General features: G+C 37.5%; 1 protein-coding gene across 1 annotated transcript in view; it reads left to right on the top strand.

The window, feature by feature from the left end:
- The window catches only part of corn (microtubule-binding protein cornetto), a 28,870-nt gene extending 7,508 nt beyond the window's left edge, over positions 1-21,362 (top strand). Inside the window, exons 2-12 of the mRNA XM_073087771.1 lie at positions 10,388-11,459; positions 12,260-12,486; positions 13,171-13,298; positions 13,861-14,033; positions 14,484-14,696; positions 15,021-15,274; positions 15,676-15,774; positions 16,227-16,461; positions 17,315-17,423; positions 19,757-19,816; positions 20,197-21,362. Coding sequence (XP_072943872.1) covers positions 10,388-11,459; positions 12,260-12,486; positions 13,171-13,298; positions 13,861-14,033; positions 14,484-14,696; positions 15,021-15,274; positions 15,676-15,774; positions 16,227-16,461; positions 17,315-17,423; positions 19,757-19,816; positions 20,197-20,439 — 2,813 coding nt within the window. The 3' untranslated portion in view covers positions 20,440-21,362. The remainder of the gene's footprint in view (positions 1-10,387; positions 11,460-12,259; positions 12,487-13,170; positions 13,299-13,860; positions 14,034-14,483; positions 14,697-15,020; positions 15,275-15,675; positions 15,775-16,226; positions 16,462-17,314; positions 17,424-19,756; positions 19,817-20,196) is intronic.
- The last annotated feature ends 5,402 nt before the right edge of the window (positions 21,363-26,764 follow it).

Here is a 26,764-nt window from a genome sequence, read left to right as displayed (position 1 = left end):
GTAGCCACTTATCAGGTCGACTGCATGCTCGTCTGCTACTCCTATATTACGTATATTAAAAAAACAAAGATATATATTTATAGAGATACATCTTTTGCATTTTAGTTGTTTAATAGATGTAATTTGGTTTGTATTATCTCATCATGCCTGCCAGGAGGTGCTCATCCGTACCGTCGACCCCCACGTCCGGTCGCGCCCGTCTGCTGTTAATGAAAGCCGCGCTGTCAGACTTATTGTTGGCTATCACAATACGTGATAATGTAACAATAACACCTGTTAGAGAGCCATTTTTAGGGATCCGTACCCGAAGAGTGAAAATGGAAGCCTAAGTCTCCGCCATCTGTCGTTCTGTTACAGGGCTCTATCTCTTGAACCGTAATGGGTAGACACTTGAAATTTCTAACAGAGTATGTATATTGTATAGCGGTGGTAATGTTAACAAATATTAAAAAAATAAAAAAAGTAAATGGGCATAAATGGGGTCGCCAAACCAAAAACCTCTTTTTGAAGATTTTCGCTTTACATAGTTAAACTGTAGACAGTTCAAATTTTCACAATGCATTTACTTCTATTTTACTTAAATACTAAAAATAAAAAATAAATGAAAATGTGTGAGTTCCACTCGCTCGGTCAATTAATTTTGGTAAGTTGTGTTTTGCAGATGGTAAAACATAATACTCTGTGGTTCTTTCGAGTAAAGAAATAAAAAAATAAAATATCTGCCGTTTATCTGAAGTGCTCGTGCAGCTGTGTCCCTTTGTGTGGGATATAGTAAGACAGGCGTCAACACACGAGGCGAATTCTTCAAGGGCAGCCGTGCAGTTAGAAGCGACTGCAAAAAACCTGCCCTTTTTCCATAGCTACCAACTCTACTTATAGATTTTTATAGGCAGCTAGACATTACCACTTTTGTTTAAATGTATACGTTTTTGTTTGAATTTACTGAGATCAACATGAGTTCCGTCAATGTATCGTGCAGCCCATGGCCGTAAATAACAAGTCCTATTTTATTTAACACTAGATGACCCGGAAAACTTTGTACCGCCTCAAAATCTATTTATCAAATATATTTCATATAAAGTATAGCCTATGTTTTAGCCTTTGTAGCCTAATGTAGCTTTCGAATGGTGAAAGATTTTTTAAAATCGGTCCAGTAGTTTTTGAGCCTATTCATTACAATCAAACAAACAAACAAAGTTTTCCTCTTAATAATATTAGTTTCATATATAAATGTAACACGTTGCTATATCAGAGGGGGGCTTGTAATGTTGAAAGTATGTCAACCTAACTGCCCTTCAAATCAACGCATCAACGCTACGAATGGCTACGATGCTTACACAAGGCAGGGAAATAATAGTATCAATAGTGCAGTCCAACCATGGTTTCTCCCACTTTACAATGTAATAATACATAATAGATACGCAGATAGAACAGACGTAGACAGTAAGGATGTATAGATATGATGTTTCGGATCTGGATACGGACGGATCTATTATATCCACCTCCTTTTTGGAGTCGGTTAAAAAATATCGGCTTCGAATATGAAAATCGAAACTACTGGATATATACTGGATATATATATGGAATGGTAACGGATACGAGATTGTTAAGGAATCTTAAGTAAGAAAATACAAATAGGTAATGATTTGATTTTATTTGTAAAGTAACTGAACAACGTCGACTTGCTCGGACGAAAACTTTTCATAATAGTGTGTCATATAGACTGCGCCCTTATCCGAAATTATTCGAAACCTTTATATCTGATTCGGTTACAGTTTCGGATATATTTTATATCGGATACCCAATAGTTTCGGTTACGGTTACGGAGCTGCATACATCCCTGGCAGACAGTTCGTAGACCGATCACAATAGACTCCCAGCGATGTTGCATTCTGTTTTTATATCATGTTCAGCGAATAGACCGAATACAAAAAGTTTGTTATTAAGTTTTTATGAAAACTCTAGGAAAAGGTTACCGCATACAATGAAAATTGTATTAGATTTAATAATATGGGTATTTCATTTTATTGATTAAATCTATGACATGTCTATTTAAGTGAAAATAAGTAATTTGAAAATTACAATGCTTTTTTTAGATAGTCAATGAACTCTATAGAATACCTAAGTTAATGTACAGTGAGTAATTTAACCTTGTCGTCGTGTATTATTTTGAGCTTGAATATAACAATAAATTTAAATGTACGAGTATGTACCTGGGTACTGCATGCAAATCTGCTAATTTATATAAGTACATCTCTTACCTCTTTTCCGCATAGTCCCTTAAACCTTATCTTTTCATGGGTATTTATTTTAAGTCATATAAGACATTTGCTCAATATCCTATTGCCTTTTATACAAAGTTTTTGGTTTCTGAGCGTTTCAACTTACTTTGATGACTTCATTTCTCCGAACGCCTTAGGAGAAACAGGATAATATTATATTCAGCGAAATCACAAGGAAGTCTCTACTTTTCTCCGATCGTACAATTTCTGTTTCGTGGGAATTCTGCATGATTATATCTTCAACTGAAAAATGGGAAGGAACCCCTCGGTATTTATTATAAAGTTTGTGTGTAGATACTGTAGTTATTTTCGCAATGAGACTCTTCACACCTCCGAAGGATGATGATCAATCACACCTCCGAAGGAAACTTCTAGCTTATCAATAAAACCACTATGTATTGTAAATATATTATTTATAAAACATATCACACGCCTAAATGCAATAATGGTCTGGACAGGACGTAGTCGCCTGTCATTCTAATGGCAAGCGCCAAGCCCTGTGGGACACCGCCCCGCCCAGTAGCTACTGTTACTTCATGTGAACGCTATTAAATACCTCGGGGTCGTCATAGGCCGCTCATAAATAACATATTATAGCACTGTGTCCTTTTTAACTGACTTCCCAAACGAGGGAATTTCTCAATTCGCGTTTATTTTGGCAATTATAGAGTAGCAAAAATGTGTTAAATGCTATTTGCTTCCCGCCTGCGACCTGTTTTTAAAAAATACGATAGAGTGAGTCTATCGCGATGAAATAAAAACGGATATAAACCCCTTTGTCTTTCTGAATTCTGAATGAACATCTGAATTGGGTCAGATTTACCTGACATTTGTTTATCAAACAACGTATTTCAAATTGATCGAAGGTTTCAAACTTATACTCAAACAAACATAATGCTGGTGGATTGACTGATTTGCCACAAGAGCCTTAATACTTAAAAGATGCACAAAAATAATGTTCCCTATGTTTACATTTAAAGCGGTGAAGGATCATTTTCTTTTAAGCAATTTGTAGGTAAACATATCAATTTATTTCAATCAGTATCGAATACTTAAGAAATGTTGTCACCGTTATAAAAGAAGTAAATGACTAAGTCTTATCAACGCAAATTTATTAATGTGTTTGAAAATCATATTAGCACGTCGTATAGAAACTATTACTGGACGTGTAAACAGCATATTCGCAGTCCACATATCCGGCACACATCGACCCCGCTTCACTCATGGGAATGGTGCAACGACCTTGCCTTGTTTGCCGTCACATGGAATTGACAGAATTAGAAAAGCAGACGCTCGAACGAGTTTAATATACACATTTATTTAGTTATTACCTTCGCAGTCACTTTTTTATGCATCCTTTTATAGCTGCGTCCCGAAATAACTTCAAACTCGACACTGCCTCTCATGAAGTCACGTTTCGACGAGCTTGCGTACGTTGCCTCTTTTTTGTACATAAACAATTATAGTTTTTATGCCTGCAGCTCCACCCGCTCCCATTTTGTACTATCTAAGATTTAAATCGTCCGCTGACGTACCCGCAGTAATAAATGGCTATAAGACATACTTTTTGCGGGTTTATATTAAGATTTTGTGCATAAATCTCGACCAGCGCCCCATTTGTATCAAATGAGTGTAATGTAATTACCGGGAGTAGTTTTACCGCATAATAAACTTGCTCACGAGCCTGGCCAACTATTTGTATTTCACCTAGTACGTGGTATGACGTCAATAAGCTCACACGCGAAAATTAACATTTCTGTGTCCTCATCACAGCCTTTGAGTGCCAGGCGAATTCCTAGCCCGGAACTTAATTGTGCATTCTTGAGCTATGCATTAAAACTGTAATTTGTGCAACCACTTTAATAAGATATTTCAATAAGCGCTTCCTAAAGCGGTTATCGGTTTGTGGCATCGCTAAAGTGCAAGCAATCAGCCAAATTCAGTAACTCAAAGTGCGGTCGGTCATTGAATGGAACCGTTAGATACAAATTTTGGACATGTTTACATGTTTTCGAGGGCATTTTAAATTATTTCCGGTTACAACCGGTTATAAAATCGGTATCTACTCTACTCCATAAAGCTCCATTAACTATGCAAAGTAACTAGTTAAGTACTTGAACAATTCCTTACGTGCAAAATATGTAACAAGATCCGTATCGTAACACAACACACTGGAAGTAACATAACATAATACTTTATGCTACATGCTATATTATACACGACATACTCACATACCTGTTCCTATTAATTTCCCAGCACATAACAGCGGCGTTAATGCAAATGACTGCTGCTAACTGGTTTCCTGCTAATAAGAAATTATTAGGTAAGGCTACAAGAAGACTGCAATTTATGCAATTCTCATCAATCCCCACCTGTAGGAAAAACGCAATCTATCACCTTTGAAGCTTTTTCTATTAGTTGCCAACAGGTTTATAAACGTCAGCTATCTAAGTGATGTCTAGTAGCGACATCAGAGACCACCCAAATGTGATATAATTTTATTTATATATATTCAATGTGTTTTATCCTAAGAGACTTTGTTCTAAAAATAAGTTATACAGGATGCAATACTAGTAGTCAAAGATTGTAAAACTGATAAGTAAAATGTAGAATGAATAACTTGTTGTCAGCCCGATCCTTATTAAAGAATTTTCGTAAAGCATTTTCTGTGTCCTCCAATTCTAGAGAGAGACTAGTGCCCATCAGTGAGCCATATAAGTGTTGCAGCCAAAGGTTGCAACGTTGCATCTGTGACCAATCCTAGGAGATTTCCTATTTGGTTAGTTACCCCAGTATACTTCAAGGAATTATTTATGTTCCATTAATAGTTATAACTAGTAGTTGCTCCGTATTAATCCGCCAATCTATTTGCTGTCTGTTATCATAAAAAAATACAGATGAGCAGTAGCCACTTACCATCTTGGACTGTATGCTTGTCTGCTGCTCCTGTATTATAAAAAGATCTTATAGTCCCAAGATAAACTTCACAAGCATAATGTAAATAGTGCTTGTCGCTACCTCCGCAAAATATTAGCCGTCGCCACGTCAACAGTTACTCACGCCGTGTCAATATGTCAGCGGCTGCTTGCTCAGTATCGTGTGAACCGTGAACAGCCTGTTTATTTTAGGCCAAGACTCTTTACTCTTAAGTACTTGGATAATATAATACTCAAGATTTTCTGGGAAATGTTTCATACATTTTCCTTTATGTCTTTGTTCAACAAACGGTCTCTTTGGTGACCTAATTTTCGAGCAATCTAGGACTTGAGCAGTAATATATATAGCATACAAACAAAGCTCTGTTTAGTACATATTTGATTTCCTAAAACATTGTTTTTAAAAATAAAAAAGTTTATTAAAACTTGTACCGATTTAAAATTTGATGATGGGTAACAACCCAATATCAACTCAATATTGACCTGAATATGTTTCTACCGGTCAATATTGAGTTTTAAAGATTTTGGTTCTCGAAAAACTTTTTATTGCATATAATAATTTGTAACGCAGTGAAACGTGTTTAGCTTACCTATTTTATACTATACACTTTACACAGTAATAATAATAACTATATAAGTATTACCTATTTATAATACGCTGATAGACCACTGTTATTTTCATAGATAAAATAGAACGTTGATTTATTACGCTGTTATGCAAAACATATCAATCCATTAACGATTATTATCAGGAGAAAGGATATCGATATGTACTTGAAGCAAGAATAGGTTATCGAGGTATTATTTTGATACGAAATTTCTATTTATTTTCTACAAGGTTTTGTGTATGACCAAGATAGCAAATTGGCATGCAGTTTAGTTGTATAAACGGATAGTGAAGCTGAAAAAGCTTTATTTAATAGTGCAGTCCATCAACAATTAAGGGTTCCCTCAGACTTTAGCCATAGTTTTACCTGTTAACTATGGTGAAGACTAGTGCAGAAAAGTGGGAAGATTAATTCAATCTTGGATTAGAAAGCTCAAACGTGGGATTTTGTCTCTAATTAAAAATTAAGTAATTATGGAATACCCATAAAACATTTGACTTTTTTGCAGAGGTGAGCTTTCGGGAGTAAAAGCTGGGCCTGCAATCTCATTAATCCTAAAAAGCACCTACCTGGCTAGTAATCCATTTTTAGTTTGTACACGTTGCATTTCATTATTAACATTTCATATTACTTGCTCGTGAAGTCTCACTGGAATAAACCACAAATATGTACAAGTAAGCGTCTTACAAGAAACTCAAAGGTAGGCATGATTACCGATGTAGGTATATGAGGTTTTAATCGTGAGAACTCTTGTATGCTACGTACAGACTATGTTGTTTGACACGTATGAATAATATACAGTAATGGAGAATGCATTGACCTACATACGCAATGCAACCATTTTACTACGCCTGTGAACTGATGCTCTCGCATGGAGACTCGCCAAGCATCTCCAGTTTAAGGAATATATTTTGTACAGTGGATGTATAGCTGCACGCCAAATGGGGTCGCATTAACTTAACTAAAATAAGAGCTTTTGGTTGGTTTATAAAAGCCACAAAAATTTTGGATGAATTTATTTATTTCTAACTTAAACAGGTCTATGTTCTATGTTATACAGTTCTATGTTAATAAGCTTATTAGTCTATTTTGCGTCCACGTTTTCTTTATTTTTTATTCATAAAATAAATCTTAATAACTTTTGAGATAATGCTTAATTCTTAGAGCTTAAACTCATAGTTGCCCTAATCGTAAGCTATTTAAAATTATATACGTAGTATGTAACCTTTCCCCTCGATATAGGTACACACCTACATACGCCGAGTTAGCCATAGAATGTCTGATAGTAAGATACATCTGAATTTATTTTTCATATCAATAATCTTTCGTGCACTTTTCCCGTAAAAGTCTATGCGCCATAAGGCCATAACTGTATTTTTGTTTTATAGTGCTATAAAAGAAGACGTCATTCGTAAAATTGATGTATTTTATAGCATCATCGATAGACACCTAAAGATGAATAGTATGAACCTGAATTAGATTCCATTACTCTTTTATTTATATCCTCCTGAAAGGTCAATCTCTCTCATACGTTAATATACAAAGGTCAAATCTCTCAATTTACATTACTTGCAATATTTTAATCTCTCTATGAAAGGTCAATACCCCTCTCAAAGGTCAATATCTCTTCTTTACTTTACTTGCAATATTATACGTACTAGACTATATGATTAAAAGTTATATTTCTTTTATTCATTATTTTTAGTTGGTGCCAAATTGCCAAATGGCACTTATATTTTCAAAGACATTTTAGTTTTATTCATTTTAATAGTAGATTCAATTTATACACATTATTCTCAAGAATTTTTATACATACCTATAAAACATTAGATGTGAACTTTCCAGTATCGCAAACACAGTATATTAATTTGTAGGACAAGCTGCAGAATTTGCGGTGCAACGCCACCGAGCGACGTGCCTGGGTTTTACTATAACTCGTACCTACTGGGAATACAAAGTCTACCACTATTACGACTTTTACCTTTATGTAGATACCAAAAAGCAAAAATATTATATTTATATATTATAAGGAAAATAGTGTTACATCATCAGTGATTTATCAAATTATCATTAACTACAAGTCTTAGTACAATTTAGAAACAGTTTAACAGGATCCATTTTTCGCCCACCAAAGACCGAAATTTAACAATATCTAGTAGTCAAATATTGCCTGGTTTCGATCTTTCGTAGTCCGTAACGTTTTCGTATTAAATATTTTAGTTCATATAACAGCTAAAGATAAGCATATGATCTAAGGACGGTGTTTTTGAAGAGCAGCATATTATATACATATGATGATGCATTTAAAAGGAAAAGTTCGGTCAGAAATTTATGTACCTTTATATCTGACAGTTTTCCATGACTTTGGCAAAACTACTTGAAGCTAAGTAGTGTTAATGATAACATACAAAGTATACACTCGTATCTCAATTAGTCACACATAAGTAACTTAACAGCGAACATTACATACTCATTAATATGAATACTATTTCGTAACACCTAATGCATTGAGACGTATCGTCTGATAAGTAAAGTGAAATTTATCACAGACGACACGTCGTAGCCACATCGTGTCGTCGGAACCCGTTACATTCATACAACGAAGATCTAGACGACGAACGTGTTAAGTGCAAAAATGGCACTTTATACATTTTTATTTCTAACTGTCATTATGCGTTCAATTTGTCAATTAAGATCCATGTACACTTTAATATAATATGTAAGAAAATTTAATGCTATAATCCTGATAAGAGCAAAAGAGCTTAATTATTAGCATGAAAATGTCAAAAGTGCCATTTTTGCACATAGCATATTTGTCTTTTAGAGCATCGATAAACAATTTATTGCACTCGCGAACTCAGTAGCATGATGGATGATGACATTCAACCTAACGTGACGGGTGTCATCGACTGGGCCTTCGCCGTGGCCTCACTAACTTGTTTAATTGACGGCCGCCTGCGCACGGTCTAGTAAAAATAAACATTCACTAATAACATGCACAGAATCTATAGACTCCGTATGCAAAACTAACTACGTATCTGGTATTGCAATCAAATAGATCTGCACGTAAAATAATTCATCTGAATATTGTGTTATTCTATGCTTATGTAGCTAATACATTTTCTAATAAGCGTGCCCTTTGAGAAATCGATGTATAGTCATCTGTCTGCTAAAACTGTCTCCAATTTACAAGCGTCCAACTAAATAAACATATTATATACCTTTTATTTACTTGGAGTCTATCTTGTTCTTTCGTCCATGATTCACAACATCTCCATCGGTTGTACAGACGGCGAGTCGGGCGCTACCATGACTAATGTAACTAGAGTTCTTACAAGCATGTAATAGTCCGCCTGTTGTGATGCCCCCAGCAAATCGCGTGCGATGACCCCGCCTGATCCCTACTGCTTCACGATACTCTCATTAAACGCAACGTGTAGATAATTTATATGTACTTGTTGAACATTGTTGCTGAAATCTAGAGTAGCAAGCTTATCATGCATATCAGCCGCGGACACCCATACGGCCAATCGCCTCGTTTTATTAGAAATTATATTACAAATAATAAAACTCCGTCTTCGTCCTTATCGACGTATAGGTTCAAGTTTATGTTTCATGGGGTAATTTATTCTACTTAGTTTATCGACATCAACGCAATCGCACTGCAACAAGTTTTGTAAGTAATGTTCGTCTTGTAATCGTGTAATTAGTTCCGTCGCGCCTTGCATTAACGACTGTTTTTAATCAGATGTTTCTTGCAAGACCGCATGTACAAAAAAACTCGTTGATTACCAACCAGTGACCGCATCGGCGTACGAAGAGCTCGGTGGACGGCATAAATGAATAAGGATGATTTAATTTCTCTAATGAGCCGTATATTTAAGGCTTTCGGCGTGCCGCGATTAAATGTACGTATGAAGGTAATGCACGTTATTTCTACGAAGCGTGCAATTTTGAGGTAAAAAGTTAGTACGTTTATGAATAGGCGTGTGGCGAGGCCACTGCGGGGGACCCCAACTATGGGAACGTTTTGTACCGCCCGCTCTTGGCCTCGATGCCACTCGCTGCACCTCGGAGAAACGTATTGCAATATGTCGATAGGTTTTGCTCATTGTTACGCGGTTTCACAGCTCGACATTCTAGAGAGCAAATGCCTTTTTGTTGTTCGCCTAGGCAAACCTACTCCAAACGAGTTTCGCTTCCGGGTCACGAAAGTATGAAATGTCGGTCCATATCCGTTTCGTAAGTCGCCATTTTTATTTCGCCGATCTGAATACTTATGAAACCATAAAACTTAGCGCTGAATGTCAATATTAACAACTCGGTAAGCCACCGCATCACTTCCTGAATAGAACTGCTAATACTATACAACAATTTTAGATTAGGCGAATACGGAACAATGGCAATGCGCTCCCCCGAGATTGTGACCCGGGGCTGGGGGCCGCGACGACCACACAATGCTTTATGCTCGCACAATACCGCTGTTCCGAACTGATTACTTGCCACTCTATAGCTTTGATTAGTCTGCATATTCTTAACTTTATTTTTTCGTTTGTTACAGAACATGTAAGTTTAAAACCCAGCATGGAAGAAGAATCTGGCACAAACGTTGAGGCGCAGAATCCGGTTCCGAACGATTGCAAAATTGGCGAAGTAATAATCAAATGTAACGAGGAATCAAAAACCAATTGTGTGGAAAGTGTAGTACAAGAGAGTATTTGTGCAAATAATAAAGATGAAAGTGGTGTTATCCTAGAAACTTTAGAAGTTTGTAAAATTTCAAGTGCAGATTTTAAAGACTCGTGCGTTGAGAATGAATCCTGTGAAGTACTTGACGATGCGCGGTCGCTCGGCGATTTGGACAGCCTGCCGGCCGGAGACGAATTGTTGCTCGGAGCGGCGGGGAGTGACAGTGGAGTAGAGGGATGTGGTCGTGCTTTAAGTAGTGGCGGAGGCTCGCGGTCTTGTGCTTCCAGTGTAGTGTCCTGCGGGTCGGGATGTGGTTCTGAAAGTTCTTCTTTGGCAGGCGCGCCGCCACGGCCTCGTCGACGTGTTAATGTTACTGTTGCGGAACCGAAGCGAAGTTCTCCGCTTGGATCATCCACACCACGACCAGTTACCGCTCCACGTGGACCAAACCTTGCCACTCGTGAGCGTGCCAGAAGTAGAGAAAAACCGACCCCGCCAGAAAAGCCGAGACCACTGACGCCGAAACCTCGAATCAGACCCACCGCTGACTTACCTAACCTCGTCCGGGAGAGCCCTGCGTTACGCGCAAAACCAACGAAAACTTCTACAGCAAGATGTCGAACTCCGAATTCGCCAAGTGATGAGAAGAAGTGGCCGGCTAACGGCCAGCGTCTGCCCACAACCCCAGACACGAGTGCGACCCGAGTCGCTGCCGATAAATACGGAACGTTGCCACGCAGAAGAAGAGATGCAGATACGGAATGTTCTCCAAAACATGAAAGCACGCCGCCTTCATCCAGGCGGCCCACAGTCACTCGGTCAGCTTCGTCAAGGTCGACGGTTAAAACTAGAGTTCGAATATATGCAGAGAAGACGTCACAAACTGTGTTATTAGGCAGTGACATTGAAGCGGCCTTAGCAGGGGTTATGCCAAACATTGAAAGGTGCGTTTATTCATCGTTAATTATATGTTTTGCAATATTGTGCATGTGCTAATCATTTCCATATTCTTAAGTATAAACGAAGACACGCGTTAAATATTTAAGTAACGAAAGTGTTAGTATATATTTTTATTTTATACAAGCGGCTAAAAATATTAACTCACACATTTTACGGTTATAATTAGTTCCTGTTTTAAGTTTACTTTTAAACTTTGTGGTTTGACTGCGGTTACTACTACTGCTACCGCGCATACTGCTATTTTCTTTTTGTTAAATATTATATGTTAAAGACTGAAATTTTATCGTACGAAGCGTTTCATGTTAAATTTAGGACTAAAACGTAAACTACTGCAGCAAACGTTTAAAATTTTGTGGATAACAAGTCTGTTTCTTCACTCTACTATATTACGAGTAGTTTCTATTATATTTATTTTAAAGAAATAGTAACCTGACCGAAGATGCAACCTACTTGATGGGATTAAAATTCTTCAAATCAGAATAAATTTGCGCTTAACTCGGTTATTCAGTAGTACGTAGGGATATATATAGTTAAACCACCTTAAAGTTACGAGTGACATGCATACGTATTTCTTATTTATCTTCCCCTTTAAATGTTATTGTACGCGCTAATATTGTTTTAATAAGCGTAACAAAAATAATTCACGGTTCTCATTATATTTTCGTTTCTTTTAAACGGTAAATTGTTTCGTTAGACTAGAAAATATTTCTTTATTTTCTTTACAAGCATATTTTGAGTCGTACGATTAAAGTAGAATACAATTATTGCAATGTGTTAAACACAGTCGCATCGAGGTGTCCCGTTGCCACCGCGGCGTGCAAGCGAGCGCGCGCGACTCGGAGCTGGCGCGGCTGGCGGCGGCGGCGGCGGCGGCGGAGGCGGCCGCGGCGGAAGAGCGCGCGAGGCGGTTGCACGCGGAGGCGCAACTGGCGGCTGAACGCGCGGCCCGGCTTGCAGCTATCGCGGAGCTTGAGCGTAACTCGCAACGGCTGCTCGAGCTCGCTGGTGCTGGTTAGTATTTAAGGCACTTGTTACACGTAAGCTAGTTAGGAGACTTAGCAGAGAGGCGCGCGAGGCGGTTGCACGCGGAAGCGCAACTGGCTGCTGAGCGCGCGGCCAGGTTTGCAGCTATCGTGGAGCTCGAGCGCAACTCGCAACGGCTGCTCGAGCTCGCTGGTGCTGGTTAGTATTTAAGGCACTTGTAAAACATAAGCTGGTTAGTTAGGAGAGTCGACGGAAGAGCGCGTGCAACTTGCACGCGGAGGGGCGGCTGGCGGCTGGCGGCTGAGCGCGCTGCCAGGCTCGCCTCTATTGCGGAACTTGAGCGCAACTCACAGCGGCTGCTCGAGCTTGCTGGTGCTGGTTAGCATTAGTGTGTGTGTTAATATTAAGCACATATATAAGGGTAAGCTAGTGTTCGTAACGAGAGTCGGCGGAGGAGCGCGCGCGGCGTTTCACGCGGAGGCGCAACTGGCGGCGGAACGTGCGGCCTGCCTCGCTGCCATCGCGGAGCTCGAGTGCAACTCGCAGCGGCTGCTCGAGCTCGCTGGAGCTGGTTAGTATAAGTAAAGCAATTTTATGGCGTCCAGGATAAACATTCATATTTTTAGAAAAAAAAAATGGATAAGAAACCGGGTCCAAGGAGCAATTATTAAAACGTATCTAATATAACACTTATTTTATATTTAATTCCAGGCGCCGGCGCCGGTGCGGACGGTTGTCTCCGTGCGTTGGAGGAGCAGCTGCGCGCCGCCGGCGAGCTGGCCTCGCGGCAACGCGGCGAGATCGACTCGCTGAGGGAGCTTTGCGACAAGTTACATGCGGTTAGTAGCTGGTGTATGATAATACTGTTACAGGCACTTTCGTGTACTTTGAATTGAGATTAAATTATGTTATTCTTATTGTAATATTATGATGATTTGTTGATGTTATAATGGTTTCCCTGTTAATTTATTTGTTCCTTGTTAAATTATTAATATCGGTTTGTCAGGGAAAAAGATACCAGCGAAATGTCAAAACGTATGCGCGCGGACCATCACACAAAATCAACGGAACGGTTTTCCCAAAAACGTATAATTACACGGAGGGATAAATACATACATACAGTAATATAAGCTTTGTGTATGTACGTCTGTACGTGTATAGTATTTTTCTCCGTATCGGATAAATTAGTGCATCATATTATGATGGCGATTTGATACGGTATTACGATTCAAACCTTCCTGACTAGTCTATATAATTTCACTTACTGCTTGTGTGTCACAGGGCATACAAGCACAATTCTGATCTGCACGATCCATTCGTGAACAATTAATTAACACCGACAAGCCTGTTCACGTTAGATTGAGTTAAACTATCACATAATTATTTGTAATAAAACCTCAGGAGGCGTGCAACGCTCGGGAATCATCGCGCGTCCTCGAGGCGAGGTTAGCCGAGGCGGAGCGCGAGGCGGCGGAGATGCAGGACTTTCTCGCCGCGGAGACGGGCGCGCTCAACGACTCCCTGCGCGAGGCGGAGGCGGAGCTCGAGCGGCTCAATGCTGATCTAGAGCGCAGGTATGATAATATTTATCATTAAACCGCACGAGGTGTGCAATGCTCGGGAATCATCGCACGTGCACAAGGCGCGGCTGGCCGAAGCGGAGCGTGAGAGCTGGACTTCCTCGCTGCGGAGACGGGCGCGCTCAACGAATCCCGTGATAATATTTATCGTAAAACCGCATCGCATTGAGATTTCATTATTTTAAGGTTAAATTTTAGGGTTTTATTTTAGATTATTGGAACTGAACTAAATAAATAAAACTAAATTATTTGTATTTTTTTCATCCCAAAATTTCTAATGTATTTGTGATAAGTATAACAATTTAACGACGCAGTGAATTTAATACAAAATATTTCCAAAGTTTGGGATTGGTTTGTTAAATGTTGCCATCCTTTTATTTTATTCATTCTTTGAGCTAGACATTGCGAGTCTATGCGTAAACTCAGCTCTCCCGTTGTTTCCAGGCGCGCGGAGTGCCGGCAGCTAGTGCGGCTGTGCGAGCAGCGGCGGCAGGAGGCGCTGGCGGCGGCGGCGCGCGCGCGGGCGGGCGGCGGCGCGGCGCTGGCGCTGGACGCGCTCGCCCGCCGCCTGCGCGCGCTGGCCGACGCCGTGCGCGCCGCGTACGCGCTGCCGCAGCACGCGCTGCACCCCACCGTCTACCACAACGACGCGTACAGGTACACACCTTGCACATAAACACATTCAAACAACAACTTCATCATACACACAAACGCTCGATCTATACGAGCGATGGCGTGACGCTGGCGCTAGACGCGCTCGCCCGCCGACTGCGCGCGCTTCGTCCTACCCTGTAACACAAGGACGCGTGTAGGTTCGTCTCATAACCTCCATCACAGAGCATTCAGTACACACTTAATTCTCGACGTCAACGAGACCTATAAGTAACACACTATTTTCACCCATTTACCCCTATGCAAAAACATAAGTAAGCACTTTTATAGTTTTTATTTACTGAAAATTAATTATAAAACACATTACAGCCGCAGCGACAGCGGCGAGACACTCTCACCGGATGACGAAGCCCGCGCGGGCTTGCTCGGCGCGGTCGTACGGGCGTTACGCTCGGCGCCAGCGGCCGCGCCACTTGCGTCACCCTCCGCGTCGCCCGCCGCGTCACCCGCCACGGTCGCGCTACAGCCCTGCGATGACGACCGCTCGCGACTCTCCGACGACAACGACAACTCCGCGGACCTGCTCGACTCGGAGACGGAGCCGTGCCTCGTCACCGACCCCGGTTGGTTTCATTTTATACATTATTAATTAACTTGTAGTTTGTGGCCATTTTGGTGGGTGTGTCGAATAGTCTCAAGGAGGTTTGCGAAACCTCGCCGCGACGCAATCAAATAACTCATTCTTCTATGAAAATAATACTGGTGTAAGTTATTCTTTTGGAATCTATGTATGGAATTTCTATTGGAATCGATATAGCGTATTCCCCGAAGCATGGAAACGCACAAGAAATTTAGCTGTTACCAGTCATATTACTAACTTCCGATCTAACCGTAGCGTAATCTATGTAGTAGCATAATTTTCTTAATTTAAGGTATACATAACATTTACGGGATTTCATGCTTCAATACATACATGCTATTTGCATCTCATGATTTTTAAATATATTATACTGTTGTTTTTCAGAATATGCGGAAGAATGGTGGTCGGGTGCTGAAGGAACTGGCGCATGGAGCGGAGAGGAGCTCTCTCCCGAACGAGAGTCGTGCGGGGATAATGATAAAGGTATACCCTACTAATTTGTAAATTACGTTTTATTGATATTTGGTTTTAAAATTTAGTATTGTCGTACAATATTTTTGTTACAGTGCTTTAGAGAATTGTTTTTTTTTAAGTTTAATTGGATTTAAGACATTCTTAAATATTGTGTAAAAAAAACGGTCTGTCAAGTGTGTGATATAAAATATGAAAACGTCTTGCATACTTTTTGACAGGCTTATGTTAAATATTGAGAATGAAATAGATGGATGGGGTGAAAAAAGTGTGTGACATTTTCTCGGAAGCTTAACGGATTTCTTATTTTATAATTCATAATTCTTGCTAGAATAAGGTACAAAAGTTCTTAAAATTATTTACAATTCTCTTATTATGCCTTCTCAGCTTGCACATTTACAGTAAGTTATGTAATGTGTATTGTCTACACATTTTTTATTCTTAAAAAATATGTTGTTCCTTAGAGGGCGAGTCCGGTTCAGTATCGGAGCGTTCGTCGCTGCGCACGCTGTCGGCGGCGATCGCGGCGCGGCACCGCTCCGAGGCGGAGGCGGAGGCGGGCGAGGAGGCGGCGCGCGGCGCGCTGCTGGACCGCGTGCTGGCGCTGGACGCGCGGCTCGCCGAGCTGCTGCGCGCGCTGCGCCTCGCCGCCGCGCGCGCGCACGACCCGCCCGCGCACGCGCTCGCCGTACACCTCAAGTCAGTACACGACACTATTGTAGCTTACGACACACCCCAAGTTAGTACCCGGCACTGCTGTAGTTCACAAAACACCTCATGTTAGTACACAGCATTACTGTAGCTTACGAAACACCCCATGTCAGTACCCGGCGTTACTGTAGTTTACATAATACCACATATCAGTACTCATCACTAATACTAGCTCGTGCAACACCTCAAGTCAATACCCGGTACTATTGTAGCTCAAAGAATAACACATGCTAGTACTCAGCATTACTGTAGCTCTTGGAATTCCACAAGTCAGTACCCAGCATTACTGTAGCTCAATGAATAACACTTGTCAGTACTCAGCACTATTAAAAGTTCGCAAAAGACACAAGTTAGTTAAAGACACACCCAGCATTACTGTAGCTTGTGGATCAATACTCAGCACTAATTCTAGCTCACGAAACACCTCGAGTTAATAGCCGCACATACTGTAGCTCACGGGATATCACAAATTATTACTTAAAAATAACTCGCGCAACACCTTTGTCAGTACCTCACATTACTCGCACGTTACCAACTTGCTAAGTACACCCACTTTTTCAACATCTTAAATGAATACCAACTCCTATTATGCACGACTCACTCGCACTACATTTAGTTCCGCTCATATCATAGTAAGTGTTCTGCAAAATAAAACAAAATAATTTGAATATTTTATTGAATTTCTATCCTTAGAAAATACTAGTCGACAGATTTTATAATACACCACTTTACTCAAAATTACCTTTCGTAACTATTGCAATGTCGTATTCATAAAATCATTTGTGCCGTCAGCTAATACCATTCACGGCCATTAACCCGTCCATTGGCACGTCATCCACAGGGACAAGCTGGACGTGACGGAGAAGAACGTGGCCGACGTGGTGGTGAAGAAGCTCGCCGAGCTCGACGCCAGCAAGCACATGATGGAGCAGTACCGCCTCAACGTCGAAGTGAGTCATGCCACCTGACAGTTGCCGTGATTACGTCACGTGACCGCTTCCGTTATTCTGTCAAGTGACGGTTGCCGTGATTATGTCACGTGACCGTTGGCGTGGTTGCGTCACGTAACGGTTGCCGTGATTACGTGACGTTGCCATACGGTTACAAGTGTTATAGAAGCGGTAAAGGGGTGTTATCGATTTTTTTTAATTGGGGACAGGGGAGGGGTGACGCGGGTCTGTAGCGCGAATATTGTATTTTGTAAAACTTGGGTTCTAATTGCAATGTTTAAGTAAAGAAAAAATTCACATACTTGGCCCCTCCTTTGACTGGGGAAGAGTACTTTACTCTCGCTAACAAAGGGCAGGGGGTTAAAATTACTAAAATTCTGCTTCCGCAACACTTGAATGACCCATGACAACGTCACCGATAGGTATCTATGTACGAGAGTTGCACGTATTCACGCAATTTAATAACGATTCATCTCGAAACTTGGGTAAAGTTTATTCGTTTCACATATCAGATTTGATTAGAAAGAAACATAAAATATTAATGAAGTTAAAGAACTTGATCGAAGAGAATGTATTAATAGTCAGATGGTGATGTAAAATTGTAACTTAATCTTTGCTACGGTAGCTGACGATATTGAGTCTGTAGTTCACTTCAGATTAGATCAAGTCAGAATAGGCCATATCTTCAGACCACTCCAATGGCAGAGACCATTTGAGATCAAATGGACTGTGAGGTGTATTTAAATTTCATAACAAGGGATACGAATACATTTGGTAGAAAATAAGTGCAACTTACTGACCCTTCAAGTTTACTAACGTTACTAAAGTATCTGAGTTAGTCCCATAGATTTTATACATCTTTATAATTTAGTCAAAATTCTAATTTAAAATTCGTAGTATTAAAAATTAAATCATCCGTCATTCATATTTTTTAATATACACAAGAAATAGACTTATATTTGGGAGTATTCGAACCGTAGTATATTTAGTTAGTACCGTTAACCGATTTAATATGAAACAGGTATTTACACCATTCAGGGCCTGCTTGGCGATCTCGAGTCAAGAATAAAGCGCCAAGGTTAATAAGAATTACTGGAATTATTGCTTTTAGATGCACAACGATACTCTCGCATGTTCTCTCCTTAACACATGTGCTGTATTATTTTATTATGGATACATATTACTTAAATTATTTATAAATTTCCGTATGTGTCTATGAATATTATAAAAACAAACATGCACTCACACATGCACATACTTACTTCGTCTTTATATCTCTTTTTGTCTCTCTCTCACTTATTCTCTTCCAATATCACTGTTTCTTTATATTTATTACTTATAATTATAAGGTATACATTACAATGTTTAAAACCTCTAGTTATTAAAGTCTAGTCATACATTCATACTTCTTGATAGAGCAAATAGCAATATAATGTACATCAATTTAATATATGATTCCGCATAAAAATAAATTGCATTGATAATATGTGGGAATTATCTTTAATTGAACAAAGCAATCCTATGATCATTCAGACATCGTTATCATTGCTGTAACATCGCATTTGAAACGATTATTATATCTTTAAATACTCTAAAATAATGAATTATTCTTCTTTATTCACACGTATTTGAATTAATTTGTGTTCGCCTGTCTGTGTTTAACTTTGTCCAAATTATGAATTGAAACATTCGAATATTTTGACTGAAAAATTTGGCAATTTGAATATAGCGATATTTCGAATTAACGATAATGATTGCTGCATATATTCGTAGCATATTTTGTGCTTAAATTTAAAAGTATACTTGCCAGTATGGACAAAATAACAATTACATTTAAATGAGCACTTTCCACCACAATATTAATCTTATCTTTTACATATTTACTTACCTATTATATGTTTTATCAATATATTATATGTTTTATCAATACTACTTAACACAGGAGGGAACATACGAACCCAGCTTAAAGCTCTTACCGCAACGGGCCGAGGTCGAGCACACTGTACATAGTCACTGGCGACCGGCCAACTGCCAATGACACTTTACCCTGCGATAACTTTGTGAATAACACAATATTTCACGAAATTCTATTCCGTACACGTTAATCGCTATTGTAGCAAATAAAATTATTTATAAAAATATACATGTTGCTATAAATTTGTTTTTCTTAGGTAAATATAAAAAACTATAATTAAATTAATTTTGTAATTGTAAAAGTTGCTTTAGTAAACGCAGAAGATTAGTTTTGTGTAGAGCTGTCATGTATTATCGGCGCTTCTATTAATTGTTTTTAATGAATTGTGTCTGATTAATATATATTTTCTGTTTGATAGACGCTCAAAAAGCAGCTGGCCCAGTCCGGTGAAGAGGATGATATAGAACTTATAGAAGCGGTAAGTTATGTTTTAAGTAATGTTTGTCTATTTGGCAAAACATATTGACATTGTAGTGAGAGTAACTCAAATATTTTATCTGTATACTTGAGCCTCTTATTGATGATCAATTTAAGTAATGTTTTATCAATTAAAAGTCGACATTTGACAACTTCTTCATACAAGACGTTGTTAAATTTAGATTTTTGTCGGTAAAAGTTAGATAAATTGATTAATAGTAATAGGCGTACGTTAATTTTTATAATAAATACATTGTAAAGTCGCGTAATTATCAGGAATTATGTCTAATAGGTAGCCACTAGATTAGTTCGTGTAACAAATATGTAGAGTAAACGTGATATGTCAAAGCGTGTAACAAGGTTTCACCCCACTCTTCCCAGGAGCTGTCCGGTTGCAGCGAGGGCGAGCGTCGCGCGCGCTACGCGGCGCTGGACGCGGCGCTCGGCGCGCTGGGCGGCGTGGCGCCGCACTGGCCGCGCGCCGCCCGCCTCGCGCGCCGCCTCGAGCGCCTCGCCTTCGCGCTCGCCGCGCCGCCGCCCGCCACACGCGCCGCGACAGCCGCCGCGACACCCGCCGCGACACTCGCCGCGACACCCGCCGCGACACCCGCCGCCTGTACGTAACTGCGCTGCGCCATCCGGAACGCTGCTACGGTTTCAAAACTTGTTTGTTGTGTATCGTAACATAACTGCGTTGCACTATTTCTGTGTATCGTTAACTACGTTGCAATATCCGGAACTCTACCCCGGTTTCAAAACTCATTCCTTTTGTGTATTTAATGCATTCTGACGAGTGTATTCGACAAAGAAATTTAAACAATCTTGACAGCAAACATAAATTTCAATAACACATCTAAGTAACACGTCTTATCCACTGATAAGATATTTATCAATTTAATGAACTTCCAACATTTTAAAAATCATAAACCAAAAATGATTCAATTAATATGCTGCAAATACAAATCTATATTTAAAAAAAATAACTTACTTATACGTTCGTTGTTCCTGAAATTAAAGCCATAATAATTAATAACAGTTAATTATCCTTATATTTGCACCACAAACCAATTTATTTATCCATTGTGCCAACTTTTCCTGAACTATTCACTTTTTAAATCTAAACGCAAAATTTTCATATTTCTATTACAGTTACTTACGTAAATCGTTACTAATATTTATACATGACTACATACTTACACATTATAAAATGCATGTAAAAACTTACCCTTATTATGAGCATATGAATTTCGCCATATTTTCTACAATGTTGTAATGTTTCTGTTCTACCTTGTCAGTTCTAATAAATAATTGTAAACATTTATTTCGCTGAAACACCCTAACGGTCTACCCGAGACGTCCGTCCTTCACGCCGTGTTTGCCAGTAGTGCGCGTTATTCGAAATATATCGAATTAACTTAGAACTAATAACATGTTAGAGTTAGGTAAACGAACAAAGGACCACGTCTCCTTCTTTATTAAAATTAAGGAATGTTTCACTAGAAAAATGTGTTCACGGAAATGTATAATTAGTGAATTTAAGAAAATACGTATTGTAAGTGTTAAGCGTCGAGTCTTAGAAGTTAGAGAATGAATGGTATTACAAACTAACACTACAAAATCGTGAATGATCTCAATGTGTGGATTAAATAACTATCTCTACGACTCTAATACCGAATTTTTATTATTGTATTTAGTATTAACAATCATTTTTTCTCATTCCGAAAGGCATTTAAATTATGTTTGACAATCCGTTTTGTTTATTTTACTAATACTTTTGTTATTTTTCTATTTAAAAGTGTATGTTGTAAAACAGTTTATGTTGTAATAAGTTGTAATTTACTTAACCACTACTATGTTTAAGATAACTATCACAATGTGATTTACAGCGTATGTAATGTACGCATACGATTATCCTTTTCGGAGTTGTAGTTGCTGACAATCATTTTATAAAGTAAGCTTAGATATGCTATGATTTAAGTCCTGCAATACAAATGCTATATTCTTGAAGGAGTTATTATGCATGGCATCTTTGTTAATTTTTCATTGTGCGCACCGCGTGCCGACTAAATAAATATTTTTATACACAATTACATATTGAAATAAATTTCTCGCAGAAGTCCGCTGGCGGCATTGAAATACAATTATGATAGATAATTAAAAATCTAAACGTAATGATAAGTGCCATTAGTCCTAGTATGTATTTCACTATAAATATGTTGCTGCTTTCCTTAATATTAATGATATGATACCACGAGAGGTAAACTTACCTGTTTCATAACACATACAAGGTACTTTATTCAATTTTCCCTACTACGAAAAACGTTTGAATTTAATAGTAATTACTGAATATTTGTAAATAAGTGGATGGTACACATCATGATAAAAATGTCTAGTCAATATTATTCTGCAATTATACTCTCAACATTTACTGAAAATCAGTCTTATTGAATTTTATGTATCGACAAGAATACATTTATTTTTAGAATAATTAATGTATAAAATTATACAAAACTATTCAGTAGCCTCTCTTAAAGTTACTTTAACTAAGGCAATTGAACAACTGCCTTTGTAATTAAAATTTATTATTCTACATTAAAATTAAGTACATTACTCATTGAGGAAATTGTAACTAATGAGACTGATGTTATATTTATGTTGACGAATTGTTTGTGATCTGTTGATGTATGTAATTAGTGTGGAAAGGTGATCCGTGTAATAGACAGAGTTATTACTTAAATTTCATTATAATTCCAATTCCGTATCATCTACAAATCAATAAACAATTAGACATGCTTTCTTCATAATAGTACAAAATGCAATTCAAATGCTTCGTCCATCCATATCGCTTGCTTCAGGTGCTAATGACACTATTGGTTATAATAAATTATTATAAGAATTTGTGGATTAGTATCGCCGGAGTACGTGGAGGTATAATAATAGGTAATACTACTAATATTAAAATGAAATTGTCAAATTATGTGATGTACATAATATGTAAATAAAACTACATATAAATAAATATTTCTTTTTTTTTTAACCTTACCAATTCAATATGTACTCCGTACACATAGAATCTCAACAATCTACTATTTCATTATATTGAGATTCGTTCACTTATGCCATTTTATTTTTAGTATTTGTTGTTAAAGTATTCAAAAAATTAAAGTGAGTTCACGAGATAGTGCTCTGTGACGGATAGACTCGCACTTGGCCATTTTTTAAGTTACATTTCTTATGGGCGTAGTGGCGTAACCATAGATATATTATCCTACTGACGTAGGGCGTAACTATACCATAGGAGACCCGTGGCAAATTTATTGTAAGTGATCGAAGCCGTCAACTTATTTTTCCAACGTTGTGTTCCATACGATATTGAAATTAACCTAGTTCAAGTATTCCATAAGTTTTAAAAGTGTCTGTATTGTACTAAAGTTATCAATGGAAACAATATTACTCTAATAAATTGGGTATGAAGTGGAGCTAAAGTAGAAGTTTTAAGTTGGTCAATGTTTATGTTGTATTTAGCAGGAAATTTCATCGCAACAACACTGGCGGATAGGAAAAACGTTTTTCAGGTGTTTTCCAACAATATATAGCAAAATATTTACATGCGTGATTAATGTAAGACGTAAATTAACATTTTACTTGTAAAGTACTACAATAGTACAAGTTGAAAAGTTAATTTATTGTTGTCATGGTAGATATTTTTTACATTATAAAGTATTTTTATCTATATGAGGTAAACTGTCGATATTTATTTATTTTTATTTGCATTTTAGAAATACCCCAAGAATTATAACTTATACTTATATACCCTCAATTTTTTTCCATAAAAAAGGTATACTTGTAAAAAGGTATCTCATAATAGTCATACTCAACCAATGAAAAAATCACAAATTGTTTGGAACATTTATTTGATACTCCATTAAATTAATATTACATTTGTTTAAATTTACAGTTTGAGTTATAAACAGGTTCCAGCCATTATTTATTTATTATTCTTCGTATTGGACATAATTTTCTGATACAGTTTAGCATCAAGGTCTTACTGTACGTAATTTATTGCTATTAGTAAATATGATTGTAAATTAAATTATTTAACAATTAAATTGACAATGGGGTAGTTGGATCACTTTTGTAAATTATCGAATAAAAGTACCACTTAGACCGACAATATTGTTTTGCTTAATTAAATCGTATTGAAAAATAGTATTCGACATCTAATAAATTATTATAGAAGTCTGGACCTCGGCAACATTGCGAGATATATGTATTAGGATAGTTTTGAGTAACAATCAAATTATATTTATTCCTCATTTTTTCTAAGTTAAGGTACTCAGATTTTAGAAATTTACTTTTGTCAGTGGTAACTACCCTATTATCACATTATATGTATCAATTATTGCTGAAAGGAAAATTACCTTGTAACTGATATGAATGATTTATCAATTAACTCCGCAATAGCGTTGTGTCAAACTAAAAAAGACACGCAACTTATATTATAATTATACGAATAAGGTACATATGAAAAATAAGTAATGTAAATGTAAAACTGTTGGTCATTTATGATAATCTATGTAAGTTTCGGTTAAAGGAGGAATTTCAATAAGGCAAGTTAAAATGTGTGGTGTATATTAATTTAACTACGATAAATAAACCTGAACAACTACAACAAGGATTAGAAGGACATTTCATACCTCAAGCTTTTGGGAAAAAAATTAAAAGCTTTAAATTATGATAAGGAAACGAAATTCTTGGATCCTTGGACAAAATCATTGGTCAGATCTTCAGACCTAACTGACCTGCTACGCTCTACACAGTCGTATATAGTCCGCGTAAAACTGCTAGTCTTACTCTGAATATACTGAATATACTAAAAACTTCAGAGCGGACTACCAGTTTGGCGTGGACTATACAAATGGTTGAATTTCATTATAATTTGGTTTGCGACGTACAGTTCAAACTTTAGTAAGTAATAAGTAGTAGTATCTAAGTAATAAACAGACATCATAGAGCTTCTTTACTGTTTATAGTGTCAATTGAATATTTTGGTTCCCATATATTGTAAAGGCGACAGATTTACAGGTAAAAATGTAAAGCAATAACTAATGTCCAGTAATTTGTACACAACATTGAATTCCTACTCACGTTTTATTACAGATAACATCAATACACATTTAACAATTTCAATAAGGAAGAGATAAGTGTCTTTGATATACATACATACATATATATAATATGTAGGGGCTTATCACAGAGTCGATTTGCGAACTTGTTTTTAGGCGATCGATAAACATGCTTACAGCAAACCCATCATATATATATAAATTGATTCCTCTTCTGATTGAATTCTTTACGGCAAATTTATACATAATGGACTCGCTGCGAACTCGTTACCGGTAATCGCTGCAAAAACGCCCGATCAAATCGTAACTGTGATCAGACCCTTGTTACGGTCCTTATTCCCATATCCATTAATACTATTAATTTGTGGTACTTAATTGTAAAAACTGTAAGTATTGTCTAAAATATTACACAACAATCAAATGACAACTGATTACGTGTTGCGGTAAATTAATCGTTTTAAATGTCCACTTAAATTTTACTTCACAAAAACGTTAACTTTCAAGAAATACTTCGCACGTCAGTCGTGGTTAGTGATTTTATTGCGTGAAATGTTAACCCTAAAGTATAAATATCAGTCAGTGGGCTGCTGGCAACTACAGCGATATTAACGAAAATATATACCCCGTCACGGATATTGACCTCTTGGCAATAAAGCTAGAAACATATTCATTATTGTACAGCTTTATCGCACCACATAAGCGACTTAACCACTTCATATTTAGCATATATGATTTGCGTTACTCTAGTTGTAAATAGTAGTTGTAACAAGTATATTGCTAATAGAAATAGCTTACAAATTGTAAATAATTCGCCGATACAGGTGGGGAAACATTGCGATTGAGATCAAAGCGTGCTGTGGCATCATGTCCCCACATAACAGACCAAATAAATTCCGCGCAACTCATAATCAGAGTTCAAAATCCGTGCGGGGAATCACATTCGTTTTGTTAAATGCAGTATGAGAATACTACAGCTATAGGAAATAACGAGTGCCCACAACAACAAAAAAATACAGATCCCACATGTTTTATCTATACATACAGACTCCCGTCATTGGACTAATTATACAATTAAAATCTTAACACTACACTAGATACAAAATAAACTACATACATCCACTTGTTCGATTTCATGATATCTCATATACAACAACATTAATAAAACACGTGCGGCATACACGTTCGCGAAATGCATTAAAAATCTTACATTATGTTTGTGTGCATCGTTAAATTCATATTTAAATACATGGAAAATTCTTTCACTATAAATAAGGAATGAATGATCAACCGCGTCCCTATAAATTCTTATGAAGTCAAGTTTGTTTTTTTCTTGTAATTAGTTTAAAATATATCTAAACATGCAACTCTAAACACAGACCCATTGCACTATTACGGCGCGTGTAAATGACATAACATTTCGTCAAAAATCTCATATTACTAGTATTGAATGGTTTCGATAACAAGTCATTAATTATCTGCAGTTGATCTACATTTTAAACAACATGATGAAACAATGTTCACGTTTATGGTATTCTGACTATTAACAATATCAACACACAGATACTTGATGATTAAACAAAGTAGTTCTTATATATTTAATTAAATTTCATTTACAGGGATTTTTGTCGTATTCTTAACCCTCAGGTGCAATATTACACAAGTGTAATTTCCATAAATCTAATTTCTAGTTTTATTGTAGCAAAAGTGACTATTATAACTTTCAACATGACAAGATATCATTGACGGGATAGGAACTTATTTTAAAGTATATCCAACACAAGGTAATAAAGCTAATTAAGAAAGAATATATGAAATATTCATAT

Source organism: Epargyreus clarus, unplaced genomic scaffold, assembly GCF_041222505.1.
Source record: "Epargyreus clarus isolate Ecla_fem2 unplaced genomic scaffold, WU_Ecla_fem_2.2 ptg000026l, whole genome shotgun sequence".
In the NCBI taxonomy this organism is placed as follows: Eukaryota; Metazoa; Arthropoda; class Insecta; order Lepidoptera; family Hesperiidae; genus Epargyreus; species Epargyreus clarus.
This window is presented reverse-complemented; position numbering and strand designations above follow the sequence as displayed.